Here is a 20,978-nt window from a genome sequence, read left to right on the forward strand (position 1 = left end):
ATATATCAAGCCTTAAAATATACAACATGACTTAATAATTCTAAATTTGGATTCTCTCCTAACAAAATAGTTAGGTATATCATACAATATACAATTTATGTACATGGGTAGACACCATCATATAAGAAACTGGAAACAATCTAACTATTCAAAACCAGTCCATTGAATGATAGTGCACACATAAAACAGAGTATTACACAATTATTCTCTCTCATCTGTAGATCAAAGTATATAATTTTGAACAGCAATGTAAAATATTTCATCAGTGACCACGTTTTTCTGGTTCATCCACAGCATCCCAGCTCCTAGAACAATTTCTGGGACACTAATAGGCATCTTGTAAATGTGGGTTGTATAAATTAAATTGCATCCAGAAAAGCCTGGAAGCTGCGGTATCAGCTAGGACTGTTTTCAAAACTCATCTAATCTAAGAATCACCTGGGGAGAGCTTGTTAAAAACTAGATTCCCAGGCCGCTATCTGCAGATTCTAACTAGAAGGTGTGGGAATCTTGTTTTAATGACCACCCCAAGGTGTGAGAAACACGACATAAATAAGAAAGGGTCTAATGAGAAATCAGGAAACACCTGAGTATTGAAATGTGTGCAATACAGGATTTATAAGGGAATTTATTATTTAGGAGTAATTCAGGAGGAATATTACACAGGTAACAGGAGATTTGAGAAGCCAAAGAAAGGAAAAAATGTGTACCATCAGGAAGTTACCACCATTCCTGTGACAGAGGGAGAAGTTGGTGTTGGCAGAAAGCAAACACCAAGGTCACCTGGAAAGGTCACCTGGAAGAAACCAAAACTGCAGTAGCCATCTTGGGCAGGGCCTGGAGCCACAGAGTAGATTCTACCACTGCTGGAGGAGTTGCTGATGCAGACAGGGGTTGTGAAAGCGTGTAGGGTTCTTGGCCCTCCAGCTTCTCTCCATTGCCTCCCATTGGCCAGGCCCAGGTGGAAGTCAGTTAACATGGGAGGCCAGCAGGTTCTGTGGATAGTGATAGTGAAGCCAGCAGGGTTCTGTCTTCCTGTGATTTATAGAGCAGAGCAAAGACAGGGCAGGCAATGGATATGAGGACAAACAGGCTCAGTGCCTGTACTATGCGTTAAGACACCATGTCACACCCACATGAAAATACTGCAAAGGTCTGCACTGAAGAGTGTAAAAATCAGTTATTAATGTTCAGTTCATTTTAAGAAGCTATTCCCTTAACTTCCATGATCTTCCACTCTGGGGCAATTGTGGACAATGGGTTGTATTTCATGCAAATGACCCCTTTTAAGAGGATATATAAATGCTAATTGATCTTGAATGCAGAGTCCAAGACCTACCTCCTATGAGACAGTGGTCTGCTAGAGAAATGGTGGTCTATAGGCAAACTAGAGCGCAACGGAACAGCACAATTAGCCAGTGATTTGAATGTGTGAATTTGTAGAATCTCTGTGATGACCATTATGCACATTTAGACAGTTTCCCAACAGGATTGTGTGTCATGAGTATTTTCAGAGTGAAGTTGGGTGCAGGAACAGAAATTTGACTAAAATAGTCTAAAGAGAAAGGAAAGTATTTTTATCTAGCTAGGCAAGAGAAAAAGACACTTTTCAAAAGCTATCACTCCACTGGAGTTAGTATTTTTGTTAACATCACACACCTTATCTAAGGAAAATAAGGACGTGTGTAAAATACTACTCTTGAGCTGAGGTAAGTAACTGTGTGACTTGGGAAGAAAGCATTGCAAAGTTCTCATCACCACTTATGCAAAGTCCAAGTGCCATGAAATAAATTCCCCCAAATCTCTCCTTTGTTCTTCAGCCTTCTCTGCAGCTACAGTCTGCCACATATTTCGTGCTGGTTTGTGTGGTCATTTACTTTCCTGTCTCTGCTCATGCTTGTTTTCTCTTTCTGGAATATTCCTCATCTACTACATGACCTACGTCTTCTGGAAAATTCCTGCTTATCCTTTAAAATTCATATCAAACTTCACATCCCCCAGTAAGCCTTCTAATGGCCATTAGGCACATTTAGACAGCATCACAACAGGATTGATTTATATTTGTGTCCCCACCCAAATCTCATGTTGAGATGTAATGCCCAGTGCTGGAGGTGGGGCCTGGTGGGAGACGGTTGGATCATGGGGTCGGTTTATAATGGTTTAGCACCATCCCCCTAGTGCTGTGTGGTAGAGTTCTCTTGAGATCTGGTGGTCTAAAAGTGTGTGGCACCTCATTCCCCTCTCTTGCTCCTACTCCTGTCATATGAGATATGCCTGCTTCCCCTTCACCTTCTGCCGTGATCGTAAGTTTCCTGAGGCCGTCCCGGAAGATGATGCCACCATGTTTCCCATATAGTCTGCAGAGTCGTGAGTCAATTAAACCTCTTTTATTTATAAATTACCCAGTCTCAGGTATTTATAGCAATGTGAGAACAGATTAAAATACCTTATTTGATTTCTGCTCTCTATCCTTTCTAGCATGGCTCCCTCCCTTGGGCTTCCATAGTAGTCTATGCATATATCTAGCAATTGTACTTTTTTCAATGTATTTTAACTGTTTATATATCTTTCTCCCTCATGAGATGATCAGGAATAATGTTTAATCTATCATTCCGTATCTGCCTCTCGGTCCTATGCTTGGCATATAACAGATGCTCAGTAAATATTTCCTGGAGCAGATTTAATGGAGGTAATAGTTGAAACTGTGGGAGAAAGTGAAATCTCCAAGAGAAAGGGAAATTTATTGTAATTTTCATGTATACTTTTATTTAAGAAGCCAGGCTAAACTCACAGGAAAAAGTTAAAGTTGATTGATTTATGTTTTCTTTCTGAACAAGTATTCCTGATTGCATTCATGTCCTTTGTTCATTCCCTCTTAATTTACAAGTAGCATGTCTTCATCTGAAATGGAGTTATTGTTTGCTCATTTTTATTTAAATTCACTTAAATATTAAGTTAAACCATAAGAAATAATTTTTTTGGATCAAACATAGATATTGGCAATTTTTATGGTTCAACCCAAAGTATAAGGATTCAGAGCTACGTAGCTTCATTGCATCAGTTTACTGTATTTTTACACAGCTCACATAGTCTATGTTTCTTGGTATGAGTAACTGTTATAGTTGATATAGATCGTCTCAATGCAGGTACTGCCTCGGGGTGTAACGAAACTTCAACCCAGGTACTATTTAAGTAAAAGTTGGAAAGTCATGCATCAGAAAAGCCTCAGAATGGACTTTTGTATTCTGTAGAAGAGTGAACTCTATTACCACCTCCATGTTCACTCCCAACTTTCAATTGCATGGCTCTATGAGAGTTAAAATAATGTAACATTATTAAAATGTTAATTTGTTCCTTTATGCCTATCCCACAATTGAATTTTCAAGTAGTTGATTACATTTCTCTCTGTGGATTCAGGAAACCGTTAGTCTCACATTATCTAATTTACTAAACATATTTTGGCCCTTACAACTTTTCCATTAGTCATTCCTAAACACATTTAGCACAAATGAATAAGACAATGTTTGATATTAATGAGCATTGCTTCCTCAAGGCAGAGCAACCCGGCACTGCAGGTACAGTGGGAAACCAAATGTTAGGATTCCAAAACCTTGGAACACTGAACCTATAGTCCTCTGCTTGGGCAAATTTGATCTTAACAGAAAAGGTAACCTACTATTAATATGAACGTTGATGTTAAGATGAATTTCAGTGTTATTATGTATGTTGGCACTAAGATGAATTTCAGTGTTATTATGAATGTTTGTGTTAATATTTTATTTACATCTGACTCCTTAATTCCTTCTAACTTTTAAACTTAAAACAATCTTTGAAACTAAATGAGCCAAAAATACCTTTTAAAAGAAGAAACACATTTAGATTCTGGTGCACAGCAAATTCCCTGTGAATAAAAGTTCCAAATTTGTGATTCTATTTGCATTTCCATAAACATAGAGTCTTTGTGCTTATTATGTGACAAATAACAGTGTTAGAAATTGGGTGTTTTAAGACTCTAATTATGCATATGCTCCCATTCTCATTGGTGCATGTATTGCAGTGTAAAGCTATACAAAACTTGTACTTTGGGTTCAAGAGCTTTCCTTTTTTTAAGCTGATATTTTAATGAATTTTAACTAACATTGACTTCATTTAAAGGAATTAAAATATTAAGAAATTTAAAAGGTGCTGAGGTGCCACTGCTCCTTGGGAAGCAGATTCTGAAATGCAGACGAGTGTGCAAAATGTGTATTAAGAAGTGCCCTGGGGGTCAACACCCGGAAAGGGAAGGAAGAAGCCAAGAGTGGGGAAAGGGAGAAGTTGAGCTGTGATGCAAGCCCAACAAAGGTCTCAGTCAACATCTCAGTGAGCTCCCCGGCCGACCTGAGTCTTTTCAATTGGCCAAATCAGGCACAGGGGAGTATCCTCCAGATCTCACATTGATCAGAGAGATTGGATTGTAGACCCACAAGTTCTCACACTCACGTGAGAGTTGCAGGTCCCAGGCATGGGTAAGGAAGGAGCAGAGAGTTCCAGAACAGAAAAGACCATGTGGTCTAGACCACAGATGAATTACGGGTAGTTGGTATGGACAAGGTCGTTCACACCTGAAGAAGAATCCCAGTAGCCCATCACATGACCAACACACATGGGTTTGAAGCTGACTGTGGTTATGTTCCTATATCTCTTGCTAAATAAACATAAATTCAACTTAATTAAAATTTAATAAAAGCAAAACTTTAGTTTCTACATTGCACTAACCGCATTTCAAGTGCTTAGTAGCAACAGGCAGCTGGTAGCTATTGTGTTGGATAGCACAGAGCATTTCCACCAGAAATATTGAGATAGTAGGAAATATTAAAAAACAGAATTGCAGACCATTTTGCTGGACAGCACTGCTCCGCATGTATTACACAGCCACGTCTCTTGGAGGTCTCGCTGCTTCCCTGGGATACTTCCAGGAGGAGGCCCTTCCCCCCATTCTCTCTCTCCTTCTCTAAATCTAAAGAGAATCTCTTTTTAATCTCCATAAAACATTAAGAAATATCTTCCCAATTCTATTTTTTAAATGTATAATTGACATCTGATTTGGTGAACTATAACTGGAATCAACAGCAACTGAAAAGTGTTTTCATTCCCTTAAGGGAAGTGCAGGTTATCAGGAAATATTTAGATTCATCCCACTCATTCAGTTAAAGAAAAAGAAGAAAACCAGTTGTTCTCATATTTAAACCATATAGACATTCATACCCTGCCACAGTAACATCCACAAATATAACAGTGGTCAGCAAAAAATTAATGGAAAGCAATACAATTACATTAAGTCTATTTTAAAACCTAGAAAATACAACATTTTAGACTTAGCCTACTCCAAAATAAACCATGTTTGATAATACAAACCTGCTCCGTTGGGCAAACCTTTCTGTGAGTCAGCTTCTTTAATTATTCAGTAAACATTGTTTTGGTAGCTTTAGTTGCCAATTCTTCCGTAGCATTCTTCTATGAGTTTTTGTAATGTGGACTGCATCGCTTTTGAAACATTTCTGAACAAACCCTTCTAGCCTTGGTATTTAATGTCTTTAGTAGCATTCATTATTTTTTTCTTCTGGAGCTTCAGTAAAAGTCTTACCTTCACATAAACCACTTGTGATTGTTTTCCCTCAGTCTAGTGTTCAAAGCTTGTATTGAAAGGGTGGAGCTGAAGATCTTTCCACATCGTGTATACGCCCTCCCATGAGACCCATGGGAAGAGGAAGATATACTTCTTATGTTCATGGTCTCCAGTGAAAGGGAGCTGCATGACATCACACATACATACACGTGTTACATTTTTACAAAATATACTTGAAAATTATACAACTGCACCATGTAAAAAAACTAGTCTGGCACCACTGTATGATGTTGACACAGGAGGACTGCCATCTAGGAGTGGGCATCCATCAGAGCCCATACCTCCCCAAGTTTGATGCTGCAGTCTCAGACTGGGAATCATTTCTTCATTGGTTCATTTATGATTTATTTATTGAAACATACAGATGATAAACAATGGGCTAGGCTCTGGGGGTTTACTGGAGCCTAGAACCAAGAATCTCTAATTAAATAAGAAACAAATTACCCATGTATTAATATGATTAAGTGACCAACACTTCAGTATAGTAAAGCTTAGATAGGAGAATGTGGCTTAGTGTTAAGGCTAAATTGGGGCTTCCAATGCCCTTTCCAAATATATACTGTAAATCGAGATACATGCCTGAGCCAGTAGATGGGAGGCAGATGATGAGAGACCCTTGAAGTCCAAGCCTAGTCTTTTCCCTAATCATTTGCGTGAGCCTGGATCACAGCTGTGCAGCACACCAAGTCTCAGGCAGAACAGAGAAAGGCAGATAGCCCTCACCCTTGAGATCAATGACCCTGCCCATCAGAAAGGTGCGGCAGGTGAATGAATCATTCCCCTGCCATAGAGAAGGGCCTGGTGAGGGTGGAGAGGGGAATGGACACCCACTCAAGGTCACTCTACTCCTTAAAAACAAAGGGCAGATGCCATATTGGTCAATGGACCCAGGCAACATGGGAAGAGAGTTTTTAAACTTCTCTTCTCCTGCTAGCAATCCCTGTCTCATAGGAATGTTTAGGGGTGGGGAAATTAAATAAAATATGGTGTTGATATTGGTAGGTGTGTGCCTAGCACATAGTTGGAGTCTAAGTAGCAGCAGGTTCTCTTTTCCTTCCCCTCTCTGATGTCTTAGGAGTTTCTTGAGAGGAGGTACTGGGTCTGAATAATTTTGCAGTGTATTTGTTGAATGGAATCATTTTACTTATTGAGACTTCAACATGCTTAGCATTGAGCTTATTTAGTTTAAAAATGTTAGAATTATAGGATTTTTTAGACCAAAAAAGGGGCCTTTCAGATCATAAATCAATTCCTTTATTTTACAGAGGAAGAAACCAGGGCCCAGTGAGCTGGGAGAATGAGGATTCAAGCTCCCATCTCAGAGTGCTTTCCACATTTCACTAGGAGCACCTCAAAGGCAGTGTTTCCATCACATCTGTATCCCCAACACCCCACAAAAGTATCTGGCATGTTGTTGTCTCTTAGATAATATTTGTTAAATACATTAATTCACCATATCTCCTGCTTGGCCTTTGGCAGTTGTGGATAGCTTGTGGCTTTGCAAGACTATTATGATAGATACAATTCGTGATGTAACCTTCTCTACACTGCATGTAAGGGCTTCAAGATTGAGTCTTTCATGGAATATGTAGAAAAAAATTAAAATGTTTAATATCTTTTAAGATACATGTATATATGTTTTTAAAGGTACATCAAGGAGTAATGCACCACGTGGTGTGTGTTTCATTTTTATTTTAGGTAGGCGAAGTAATCACAGGTGGTCAACGAACGTTCACATCTGTGAAAACTACCTCGGACAGGAGCAGTGAATACATAAATACAAGGTACCACCCTCCCAGTCTGTCCTTATCTGTATGATATTGTTCTCTTCATTGTCATTTGTTGGTAGGAATGCAGCTTCCAAAATTATACAATTATTTAAAGTTCTGAGATGATTCATACCATGAATGTTAATGCTTGTTTCCCAAACCATAGACTCTTGCTTTGTAGGGCTCCTGATCCCTCAAATCAAATCCGTGTATATACAGGTCCCAAAGTCTCGTCATAATATAACATGACTGGTAATGTCAACACCAATGACGGCTAACATTTACCAAGTGCTTGCTTCGTGTCAGGTGCTATTCTGTGTGGTTTACCCATATTAACACATTTAATCCTCGTAATTTTTATGTCCAATTTCCAGTTAGGGGAGCTGAGGGAGGGAGAAACTTAGAATGTACTGAAGGTCATGTAGCCATGACATGCTGGGACAACCTCGCTGGTACCGTTGCTGTCACTGCCTCCCTTTTATGATCTGTGTGTCACTCCACAGACGCCTCAACTCTCAACGGTACTAGGGCCCCTCCTGTCAATCTCCTGACTGTTGGACATTTTCTGGCCTTTGCTTAAATTCCTTTCCCAACAGGACCCTCGTCCTCTCAAGAGAGTTTTCATTCCCTTCTTGGTATCCTCTACTGTTAGACAGCCTTTCTCTGTCTCTCTTTGATCCCTAAGTGAAGGTCCAGGCTCCGCTTCCTGGAGACCCTCAAAACCAAGCCAATCTGCCTTAAGCAATGACATCCCATAAAGTAATTTGCACAAAGCTCTCCCCTTTCTCAGTTCTTCTCTAGAATGAGATCCCAGTTCTTCCAACTGTCCTTCTGCTTCTTATGATTTTCAGACTCTTATCATCCAGATGGTAAAATCTATTTTGAAGTAAGGCAAACTATCTTTGTGATACAAATGTATATGCTAGAATTACCATCACAAAAATACCTGAACAAGAGCTATATTTATGTGTTGCATAATAAAGCAGTCAGGCATTGGCATGTTCAAAGACAACTGCTGAACTTTTGTAGAGATTTTTAAACATGGGGTTTGTTTGAACAACAGGTATGCAATTGAATTCCTACTGAAAAACAAGTTGCTGTTTTTAACCTTGGAAATCCACTCTATTTCCCAGCTTAGTGATTTCCATTGCACATACAAGATTCACGGGTATTATGTCTATTATGAATATTCACAGTCATAATTAACCCCCAGCAGCATCAACACATGGAAGAGTCTGAATCTAATTTGTGAGGAATCAGCAATGGAAAGTCAAATCATTGCAAACAGTTCGGAGCTGGTTTTCAGACCCCAGGAAAACTATCATTACTGTGATTACACTTGAGGATTCAAGATGTCTTAGCACGATTCTTCATAGCAGTCCCTCCTGTGATATTTTTGCAAAGCCTTATCTTTTTCATTTTGATGACTGAGAAATGATCATACCACAATCACATATAAAATGCCTGTGGGAAGGTAGTTGTGTGGTGCTCCTTCATCACTGGCAAACTCTATTGTGCACGTTATCCCAGCCTCAGGCTGGGCAACCGCATTAACCAAGCAGCTGCCCATTCAAGCTGCTCACGGGAACTGTGATCAGGCAGGATTGTTGGTTTTAGGCAAAGGACTATAGATGCAGCCGTCCACTGGGAGGGCCACAAGAGGCCCCTTGACCCTCTCTTGGCAGAATGGTTTGTTTCTCATGCTGGGGAGAAAGTGAATGGAGGGGGAAGAGAAACTGGGGTAGAGTTTTTATTCATCAGGACTGGAGGGTAACACTCAGTGACCTCTTGTGGTCCCTTAACACTGTAAAATGAAAGAAGATGCACAAATTCCTCCAAATGAAGGGATTTATTGAGTGCTGACTCTGCTACATGATGTTATGTGTTGTCTGTCTTTCATCTTCAAGAATAACACTGCAGATAAATACTATTATTTATAATTTACTGAGATTGAGAGATGGCATTTGCCCATTTGCCCAAGATGTCAAAGCCGGCAAGTAGTAGAACCAGGATTATACAACCTCAGATTTGCCTTCTTCTTCTTCTTCTTTCTTTCTTATTTTTTTTTTATCTTTTTATTTTTTTATTTTTATTTGAAGCAGAGTCTTGCTCTTATCAAGTGCAGTGGCAGGAGGCTGGAGTGCAGTGGCAGGATCTCGGCTCACTGCAACCTCTGCCTCCCAGATTCAAGGGATTCTCCTGCCTCAGCTTCCCGAGTAGCTGGGACTACTGGTGCCTGCCACCATGCCTGGCTAATTTTTGTATTTTTAGTAGAGATGAGGTTTCGTAATGTTGGCCAGGCTGGTTTCAAACTCCTAACCTCCTGTGATCCGCCTGCCTTGGCCTCCCAAAGTGCTGGGATTACAGGTGTGTGCCACCGCACCCAGCCAGGCTTGCCTTCTTAATCTCTTCCTGCTGTCATTTGATGAACAGAAGATTTTGATTTTAAAATAATCAAAATTATTAAACTTTTTTATGGTTATTTTATGTTTGTTCTGTTGTAGAAATTCTATCCTGCCCTGAGGTCATAAAGGTAGTCCTTTATGTTGTAAGGCTTTATACTTTTGCCTTTCACATTTAGGTATAATTTGAGGAAACATCTAATCCATTAGGAATTAAGTTTGTTTAAAGTATGACAATTTAATATGTTTAAAGTATGACAATTTAATTTTTCCCAGTGTGGACACCCTACTGTCCCCGTGTCTCTTATTAAAATGGTTATTCTGTCTACATTAGTTACCAAGGCCACCTCTGTCATAGACCAGGTGTCCACGTCTGTGTGGTTTGCCTCTGGTCTCTATTCTGCTCTACTTCCTTAATTTCCATAGTCTTATAATGAGTTTTATAACTGGCAGGAAGTATCCTCTCACCTTATTCTTCTTGAAGAGTGAGTTGGCTAATTTTAGCCCTTTGCACTTACATATATATTTCAGAATCAACTGAGGAAGTTTTACTCACACACAAACACACACACAGGTATGCATTGGGATTTTCTTTGAAACTGTATTGACCACATAGATCAATTTAGGGAGAACAGTTCTTATAGTATTAATATCTCTCTGTCCTTTCTTCAATCTTATTTGGTATGTCTTTATAACTTTTCCATAAGCATACCAATGTTTTATTAATTTTTAGGTGTATGATATTTTGATGCTATCACAAATGTATTATTTATTTTATTCTTTTCTCTGTTGCTGGTATATAGATTGCAATTTACTTTTTCATTGTGGTAAAATACACATTACCTCAAATTTACCATTGTAATCATTTAAAAGTGTACAATTCGGTGGCATTTAGTATATTCACAATGTTGTGCAACCATCACCACTAAGTAGTCTACTTTTGTGTTTGATTTTGTAGCCAGCAACTTTACTAATCTCTCTCATTATTTTATTAATGTATCTGTGGGTTCTTTTAGCTTTTCTATATGCCTGCAAAGAATGACAGCTTGCTTGCTTTCCGATTGATCCCTATCTCTTTTATTTCCTCTTCATACCTTACTGCACAGGGAAAGACTCCAGGATAGCGTTGAGTAGTGGAGTGAGGGCAGCATCTTTGTTGTTCTGCTGAGTCCAGAGGGAAGCTTTCCATCTTTTACTAGGAAGTCTGAGATATGTTATTTAAATACAGTAATTGTAGTGGTTTTATAGTTCATGTTTTCATATTCCAATATCTGAAGTTTTTATATTTCTATTTCTGTTCTTGTTAATTCTATTGGTTCTTGTGGTTTTTTGTTGTTTTTTTTCTTTTTCCTTGAGTAGTCATCTTTTTTTTGTTCATGTATTTGTTTTTTTGAGACAGAGTTTCTCCTTTGTTGCCCAGGCTGGAATGCGATGGCATGATCTTGGCTCACTGCAACCTCCACCTCCAGGTTCAAGAGATTATTGTACCTCAGCCTCCTGAATAGCTGGGACTACAGGCAGGTGCCACCATGCCCAGCTAATTTTTTGGTATTTTTAGTAGAGACAGGTTTTTGCCGTGTTGGCCAGGCTGGTCTCAAACTCCTGGTCTCAAGTGATCCGCCCGCCTCAGCCTCCCAAAGTGCTGGGATTACAGGCATGAGCCACTATGCCTGGCCTAGTTGTTTATTTTTTACTGTGAGCTACTGCATATAGAACAGTTCTCTGAGTGACCTTGTACCAACCCTTTCCCCTACTTTCTTAGTTGTAGTTCACAAGAATAATTGTGGAATGTGCTGGGAATACAACATCTTGAGATAAGAGGGAGCTGGCTGAAATAGCCTCAGTTCTGTTTAAGTTGCCTTCCCCACTCCGGAAACATATGTCCTTCAATGCTTCAGCCCAGTGATCATGTGGTCCAGGGGTATACAATCCAGGACGGGCTGCTTCCTGGGGTCCCTGTGCTGTAGTACAAGTGGGGCATGTGCAGAAGAGATGCCATCTGCTTCCCAGGCAGCTTTCCTGAACTTTGGGGTGCAGCCCCCAATGCACCTATGGTTTCTGTTGTCCTCTGCTGCCTGTCTCTAAGTAATAAATCTGCTTCATGCAGCCTGTTGTGTATGGGGGTGTTCTGTGTTACTGGACTCCGGCAAGTTGGTAACCAGTGCACAGGCAACTTGCTTCGCACTCCATTGCCTAGGAAAATAGTATGGTGCTTCCTTAGAGGCCTGGGAGGTACTTGGCCAGGGAACATTGGCACGTGCTGCAGAGAAAAACACTGCCAACTTGGAACCACTTTCATCTAAATTCAAGATTGAGGATTTTTAACCAAAAACTGCTATAAACTTTCTAGCTTGTGGTGATAACTCAGTTTTCCTCTGCCCCACTGAAGCAGCTTTCCTCAAAGTGTCTTGCGGAGGTGAGCAGTGGGCATTTACTTATCGTTCACTCTTAAAACAAGAGAAGCTCTTTGGCACTGCACCCTTACTATGGAGAGGGTGTCCCGTTAGACTGCCCACCTGGCATGTTCAGGGCCTTGGCCTCTGTCTTCAGACTCCGTAAGGTCAGATTGACCAAAGCACAACTTCAAGGGCTCCCTAACTGCTCTAGGGGCAAGGTGGCTTCAGGCCTCTGCTCCTCCTTCTGAGTTCCCACTTTCCTTGATTTCTGACCTTGTAGTTCCTTGTGATCTTATCAAGTCTTTCATGATCTCAAGAAAGTTTTCAGTGGGAGGTGGGAGTCTTTGGTCCAAATATGTTAGCTTACTAGGAAACCAGAAAAAAGTTCTTTTTTTATGGTTTTTGATAAAAGGAATGAATCTCTGATGTGTTTTGCACTTAGTGATTGATTTTAGACATTTTCTTTTTTCTTGCTTACTTCCATGAAGATAAATCTGTTGATTTTGCCTTCTAGCTATTCTTACTGGATTCTAGAGGTGATGTTTCTGAAGGTCAGGTGGTGGGTAAGACCAGTGATGGGCATCTGCCCTCTGACATTAAGGCGGGGAAAACAAAAGAAAAAGGCCCCTCTTCTCTTTATTTTAGAGATTGCTGTGATCCTCGAGTGCCCCGGGCTTAGCTGCTCACTGTTTCTGACTCCAGAGATCCATGAGTAACTGAAATCCTCTTTTGTGATTGAGTTCACAGCACTTGGGAGGCCAAGGCAGTCGGATCACCTGAGGTCAGAAGTTCAAGACCAGCCTGGCCAACTTTCAGCAAAACCCCATTTCTACTAAAAATACAAAAATTAGCCAGACGTGGTGGTGTGCACCTGTAGCCCCAGCTACTTGGGAGTCTGAGGTGGGAGGATCACTTGAACACAGGAGGTGGAGGTTGCCTTGAGCCAAGGTTGCACTACTGCACTCCAGCCTGGGCAACAAAGCAGGACTCCATCTGAAAAAAAAATTTTAAAGTACCGTGTCAATATCAGTGGCTATTGTTATTAATATCATTATTAATTATTTGTACAACTGAATATACTAAATGATAACTGTAATTATAAAAACTTAGTCGTAACTGGTCTAGTTTACCTATGTAAAGATTCACATTAGGTTATGGGATTCCTGGTTCCCAGGGAGAAGTTGGCATTCCTTTCCCTATGTTTCTATGTGTACTGATAGATGACATTTGGACCTGACTTGTATCAGGATATATTTGGCTGCTAGTAATAGAATACCTAAAATGGACTTAAAAATGTAGGATGTTTTATTACCTCAAAGAACAATTATTCTGGAAGAAGGTGCTTTTGTAGGTGGTTCGGCAGCTTAGCAGTTAAGACCCCAGGTCAGCATCTTTGTATTCTATTGGCCTTTCCGTGAGTGTCACAGATGAACTCTAGAGTTTCAAATAGCAAATCCTCATACTGGCACCCTCCGTGAGAAGGAAGGTTTGGTAGGCAAAATGGTAGCCTCCAAGATGGTGGTTTCAGTGGGGGCATCATGGCTGGAAGGGCACAGTAGGAGCTCCTAGAATGCTGATAATGTGCTGCTTCTTAATCCACGGTGCATTCAATTAATGAAAGTTTCACTCTTATGATTTGGCCACTTTTCTATACATGTATTGCACTCAGTAAAAACGCTTAAAAAGTATTAAAATCACCACATAATAAATGAAATATCTGTGCTTGCCCCAATCCTGAGCCTGACCCTCAGCTTCAGCCTCTAATGGACCCCTGCCCCTCTCCCTTCTTCCACATCTGCGCTCAGTGATGGTGTGAGCATCAGATAAGACTGTGAACATACAGGTTGAGTATCCCTTATCCGAAATGCTTAGGACCAGGCTTGTTTTTTATTTTGGATTTTTCAGATTGTGGAATATTTGCATGATACCAGTTCAACACTCCTAACTGGAAAATCTGAAGTGCTCCATTGAGCATTTCCTTTGAGCACTATGTCAGTGCTCAAAAAAGTTTAGATTTGGGGGCATTTTGGATTTTGGAACTTCAGATTAGGGATACCCAACTTATATTGAGAGATGATTAAAAACAGCAACACATCCCTTTCAATTCACCAAAACAACTCGGTCAATTTGGTCAGTCAAATTGTCTCACTTGGGCACACATCATATAGCTCCTTTAAGTACAAAATGACCATAAAACATCTCTTTTTCCTAATGACAATAATATTATTTTATCTTCTTAGTGATAAGGTTATTGAGGATAGGAAGACAGCTTTTCATTTTCAGTCTCCAGGACACACACAAACCTGGGTACACAGTAGGTACTCAGTAAACACTTATTGAATGAATGGGTACATGAATTGTGAGAAGCAAATGAAAGAGAAGGTAAATTATCTTGTTGTGATAAATAGCAATTAAAGAAAAATTGGAAACTTAGACAGCAGGACAGTAACAACAAGTAGTGTCAGTGTTCTGTTTTCTAACTATATTTACATGGCACTAAATATAATAAATAGGTTGTTAAACATCATTCCCTTACTTGAAATATCCATCTCTAACTTTCCTAAAAATAAGCACACTCCTTACTGCTTGAGTATCTAAAAGTGAAAAGAAAAATGTGATGGGCGAGGTGCCCCAGTTCCCAAGAGTTGTGGCACCAGCACTTGCCACAGAGTCAAAGACTTTCAGCGTCTTACCTTAAACACTTCTCCAGGCAGCCTCCTCAACAGATTACCTTACCCAGCCATCCAAGCTTCCCTCACTTACCCAGGCCCTACCCTGACTGGACTGGGCCAGACACTCCCACTCCTTCCCCCCATCCCCACCTTGGGTACCTCACTCTCTGAAGATATCAGGCTAAGAGTAAGCAGAACAAATATTTTCTTACCTGTTGTCAGTGTTACCTCTCTGGAATGTTCTTCCTCCTCAAAATCTTGGAAAATACCACCCCCACCCTGCCCCCAGTGCCAGGTGCCAAGTTCCCTTACTCTATGATTCCTACCGTAATTCCTTCCAGGCCTTGGTGATGTTGTCTCCTTGTGCTTTAACCTGACTTGTTTTTCCTACTTGCCGACCCCTTGCCACACTGGTGCAAAATAGCCAAGTATATGTGTGTCCTCCTCATTTGATTATGGGCACACACCATGTCTTACTCATCTTTAAATTCCTGGCACTGATTACAGCACTGGACACCTAAAAGATGTGTGCTGAAAAGCATAGTGAATTGCATTACCAACTCTTACCCATATCCTAGTGCATACTGACTGATGCCACCCTTTTCCTACATGGCACTGACACTTATGGAATGCCTGCTGTGTTTCTGGCACTTCTCTATGTCCTTTACATGGATGAACTCATTTGATCTTGACAGCGGCCCTATGTTCATTGTCATCATCCCTATTTTAAAGATGAGGTCTTTGAGGCACAAAGTGGCTGAGTAACTCACAAGGGCCAACAGCTTAGCAGGTAGAAGCCAGGATCTTGCAAGCTACCCTAGATGCTCTACTGCCTCTTGACTTGCAGTAATGAACTTTGTTTCTTGATTACCAACAAATAAATGAGACGAAAGAGGGCCTAGCAGGTTGTGGGTTTACTGTGTCATAACACAATTGGTTTCAATATTCATGCTGACCTGGAGAACTGTTTGTTTTGATGGATATAAGCTTATGTGCCAAATGTCAAGAATAGAAAACCCCTCTTTATGCTGTGTGTTTGGTAACTCATTTTCTATGAGGAACAGTATGGTGATGTTAATACCAGAGATTTGGATTCAGTTCCCAGCTAGTTCTGCCTGTGTTTATCTGTGGGACCTTGGCTGACTATTCCTCTTGTCCTCCCACTGGGTCTGAGGATTTGATGACACAAGTAAAGGCCTTAGCATGGAGCTCAACAAAAGACAGTGTGTGGAGGGTCCCCAGGATGACCCCAGGTTCAGAGATTAATTAGAGGACCTCACAGGACTCAGCATATAATTACACTCATGGCTAAGATTTATTGCAGCAAAAGAATGGGAGGCAAAATCAGCAAAAGACTAAGTCCAGAAAAAGCCAGGTGCAAGCTTCTAAGAGTCCTTTCCCTGTGGAGTCACACAAGACATGCTTAATTCCTCTCGCAATGGGTTACAACAACACATGTGAAATGTTGTCCATCAGGGAAGTTTATTAGAGACTGAATGCTCAGGGTTTTGTTGGGTGCTGGTGGTAGGCACCCTCTGCCTAGCAGGTGCCAATGTTATGCAGTCCCAGAAGGAAAGCATAAACCAAATTGACTGCACACATTGCACATTGCAAGGCATAGTGAGCTACCCTTATTGTTTAGGGAGAGTTGCATGTGGCTGTAGGGAACAGCTTACCAGCCAATGCCCAACCTTACAGGCCTACCTTCTAAAGATAGTCATCTCTGGTCTGCCATGTTTACTGTTTTCTGCACAGTCAGCCACCAACCTTATGATGACTGACTATGCAGAAAAGAATAAGCAGCATCATAGCTGACACCACAAAACTCTATTCTTTTAAAGGCAGGTGGTTCAGTGAATACTGTGGCACCGAGGCATCTGAGAGGAAGGTGTGTTCAAGACATGACCACAGCACCATTCATTTCTCTGGAGCATTAATTCTATCTTTACTGCTCACCCACATTCCTTCACATCTTTCAGGGCATCTTTGAATTCCCACTTCTTTCACCCCTTCAGAGGCTACACAAGCCCCTTTCCATTTTTCTCCTTCCTGTGGCATATGGAGTTTATGGTATGCTGTTTGGACTTCTGAATATACTATTTCATATTCTTTGTATATTTTGTATTTTTTCTTCAGCAGATCTTTGTGTATTAGTCAAAATAGTGTGGAGGATCAAAAACTCAAATGCCTTCAAGGGCTAGGCAGATTACAGAAATGAAGGGAGATGGTTGCAAAGACAATAGAGAGTTGACACTTTCAAAAGAAAATGGAATCTTCCTCCCCTGACAAAGGGTGTTCACTGGATGAGCTTAGTCTGAAGGCGTCAGTTTATAGCTCCTGGATTCAACTGACTGTGATTTTCTTTAGGTCAGAGATAATTTCTTATATAATTTTGTTATTTCCCCAATAGAAAAATAATGTGTTTTTTTCACCTACTCAACAACATTTATTCAATACAGCCATCTGCCTAGGATAAAAGATGACAAAGACAAAATCTCTGCATCAAAGATATAAGTATTGTGTGAAAACAGACAAATAATGAAACAGGTATATGACAGTGTCATACATTCTATGTTCAAGCCACATTGTGCTATTAGGTATTACCAGAAACCATGTCTATTTGCACAGACCATGGTTTCCCTGGTGCCTATACAGCACCTGGAATATCATAGATATTTAACATGTATCTGTTCAATGAACATTTGAATGAATGGTGCTGATTATCAATATCATTTGGGGGAATGTTATAAAAATACAGGCTACCAGGCCCAACTCCAGTCTTATTGAATCAAAATTGCAGGGAATGCAGTCCAGAGACCTGATTACCTACAGTTTTCTATCTGACCATGATATTGAGAACATTGGCCAACCGACGTGCCCCTTCTTCTGTTTCATGCTTGCTATTGCTGAGAGAACTGAGTGAGTGCGGAAGGCACAGGTTCTTGTGGGAGGAGAGGTTGCTGGGGCTGCACTTTGCTATGCACCTGAACTTGTTGTGTAGATGCCCCTGCCAAACCCCTACAAGTTAGATTGTCTGAAGCAGGAGGGTTCAGAAGCCTGATGAGCTGCATTAAGGAATAAGACCTCCCTGGAAGGATTCAGTTTTTAATCTTGGCTGTAGGGCTTTGCTTGCTGTATCATTTCAGTTATCAAATACAAATTCTTAGGGAGGTAAAGTTTCACAGGTGACATCTCCTCCAATTGCCTGTGCACTAGCAGAAGCCCAGTGACTTTTTTTTTTTTTTTTTTTTTTTTTTTTTTTTTTAGCACTTTTCTTCTCCACAGGTCAGAATCTACAAGGCTCTAAGCTTCTTGATGCTAGGGACATTCTCTCTCTCTCTCTCTCTCTCTCTCTCTCTCTCTCTCTCTCTCTCTCTCTCTCTATGCTCCAGGGACATTACTTGCCAATGTTTGCTGAATAAATGGATGGGTGAGTTGAATCTATTTGAAATTTTAAATGATGTAGTATCTGTTTCTGTTTGTCTTTTTTTGTTATTGTAGAAGCAAGCACATGGAGAAACTAGAAGTAGACCCTAGCAAGCACTCATTCCCTGATGTGGCTAACATAGTTCAAGAGAAAAAACACACACCCAGAAGACGACCTGAACCCAAAATTATACCAAGCGAGGAAGACCCAACCTTTGAAGACAACCCTGAAGTGCCTCCGCTGATTTGAGATATCTGACTGCGTTGCCACTGGCTGAGACCCACCAGGTCCAGTTTTGGTTGGTGTAGAGACCACATGCATATTATTCCTAGGATTAACACAGAGTTATTTGTCAGTATCGCTACTCCAGTGTTTTAACTCTTACTTTGCAAAGTAATATCCTTAAGCTAGCTTAAAATTAAAAATGTATGTCTTAAATGCTATAACTCATCATTTCCCTATAATAAAGGGTTGGTGTTGAAAATGTTTAGTAAGATCATAGAACTATTGCAAAAAACATTGATTATAAATCCCAAAATTGTCTACTTACACAAAGTATTAATTCATAGATAAAAGGACTGAGTATTAAATTGGTACTTTAGCAAACTGGTCAAGCTTAGAAGTTAAAACTGTAATTTCAGACCAATTGGAATACTTTAGTATGATTTTAAACAGCATTTCCATTTTCCTTCTCATGATGTGTCTACTTTCTCTGGTGGCATGGCATAATGGCAAGAATATGAGTTTTTAAATCAGGCACCCTGTGTTTGGATTTCAGCTCAATCACTTTGTAAAGACCTTCAGTAAGTCCTTTAATTCTCTGAGCCTTAGTGACTTCATGTATAATCTGGGAATAATAACACTTGCCTCACAGGTTTGTCTCAAGATAAACGGCAGAAAGCACTTAGTACAGTGTCAGCCATTCATTGAGAGCCTTCTCTCTCTCCTTCTTCCATTTCTCCTCTCTCTCCTCCTCCCCTTCTCCTTTCTCTCCTCCTCCCTGCTCCTTCGTCTCCTCCCTCCCCAATTACTTTTCTCCCCTTATTCTCTTTCTTCACCTTTTTACTCCCCATCCCACTCTTCCTCCTCTATTTCCTTCTTTACTTTTTAAATATCTTACCTCTTCTTTATCTAGAACATTATGAATTCAATATTTCACATACATTGTAGGACAAATTACTGTTACTCTGATCATGATATAGCAGCATTTAAATCAGTTTCCCCAAATATTCATTCAACAAATACTTATTGAGCAACTATTGAGTGCTAGCCCCCTCTCCGTTCATCAGGGATTTAGTAGTAACAAAGCAGACAAATACACACACACAGACTATGTCAGGTGGTGTTCAGAGCTGGGAAGGAGGGTCAGAGTGAGGGGATCAAGGGTGATGGGTGCTTTTTCAGACAGGGCCATTCTCTATTAAACAGGCTTCCAGTGGAAGACTCTGCTAATGTTTAGCAGATAACCAAAATGCATCAGTTAGAAAAAATGTGCTGAGAATGAGGGACTGGTTATAGGAATGCAATTGGACAAAAATGTGGGAAGAGCTGTGTAGTGAAGCTCTGAAAGGGAGAGGTAGAGAACTGGAAGAAGAAGCATTGGTGCAGGTAGACAATTTAGAACTTGCACAGAATCTGAGAAGCTGAAGTAGGACTGTGACTGGGAGCTTGTGGAGAGGTCTATGGAAATTATCATGCTGTTGAAATTGTTGTCTCTATTTATCTGCTACCCCTCTGGTCCATGGCCAAGATCCTGGTGGGTGAGCTTGAAGCCAGTCTTCGTCAGCAGGCCTGCAGTAAGAAAGATGGGATGGACACACAGCGGTGGATATCCAGGGTCAGCTGCAGCAGGCTGACCCTCTGCATCTCTCCATCACTGCAACTGATGGAGATGACTGAGTGTAACACCTTTCTTCATGGTCAACTCTACCCAGGAACCACATAGGGAAGGAAATTCTGGAAAATGGTTCCCAGCCTTAGCCGACTTGACATATTATAATCCAGAACTCAAACTCTACCAACTTGGAAATCATGTACATTTGTCAGGACTGTATTTAACTTCCACATAAAGAGAAAGCAAAATTATACTTTTGACCAAACTAATACAATTATCCGTTAAACAAACAAAACTGTGCTATCTGTTATGGACTGAATAATTGTGTACTCACAAAATCCATATGTGGAAGTCCTAACCCCCAGTGTGATGGTATTTGGAGGTGGGCCTTTGGGAGATAATTAGGATTAAATAGTATCAGGAGGGTTGGTTCCTCATGATGGGATTTGTGTTCTAAAGAGGAAGAGACACTGGAGACCACTCTCTGTCAGTCATCTGAGGACATAGTACTAAGTCAGGAGGAGATCTTGGACTTCCGGCCTCCAGAACTGGGAGAAATAAATTTCTGTTGTTTTAAGTACCCAGTCTATGGTAATTTTTTGTGGCAACCCAAGCAGATGAGGACATTATCCCTCTCCCAAAAAAGATATACAGAGTCCTACATGTGACCTTATTCATCCATGACTGACGGTTATTTCTCTTCTAGAGGAGTCACGCTCTCATTTTTATATCCTATGAATTAACTATTGAGATATAAAGTTAACCACTATTAACACATCCTATGTTAGAATGGAAAAAAAAAGAAACAAA

The 20,978-nt window shown here is 40.5% G+C and overlaps 1 protein-coding gene across 3 annotated transcripts in view; it reads left to right on the plus strand.

Annotated features, from left to right (window-relative positions):
* LRRC6 (leucine rich repeat containing 6) overlaps positions 1–20,468 on the plus strand; it is a 94,007-nt gene extending 73,539 nt beyond the window's left edge. For all 3 annotated transcript variants that reach the window (XM_030938206.1, XM_030938205.1, XM_030938207.1), the window contains 2 exons: positions 7,367–7,452; positions 18,409–20,468. In XM_030938206.1, coding sequence (XP_030794066.1) covers positions 7,367–7,452; positions 18,409–18,583 — 261 coding nt within the window. In that variant the 3' untranslated portion in view covers positions 18,584–20,468. The remainder of the gene's footprint in view (positions 1–7,366; positions 7,453–18,408) is intronic.
* Positions 20,469–20,978: the final 510 nt, after the last annotated feature.

Source organism: Rhinopithecus roxellana, chromosome 9 (genome assembly GCF_007565055.1).
Source record: "Rhinopithecus roxellana isolate Shanxi Qingling chromosome 9, ASM756505v1, whole genome shotgun sequence".
Taxonomy (NCBI): domain Eukaryota; kingdom Metazoa; phylum Chordata; class Mammalia; order Primates; family Cercopithecidae; genus Rhinopithecus; species Rhinopithecus roxellana.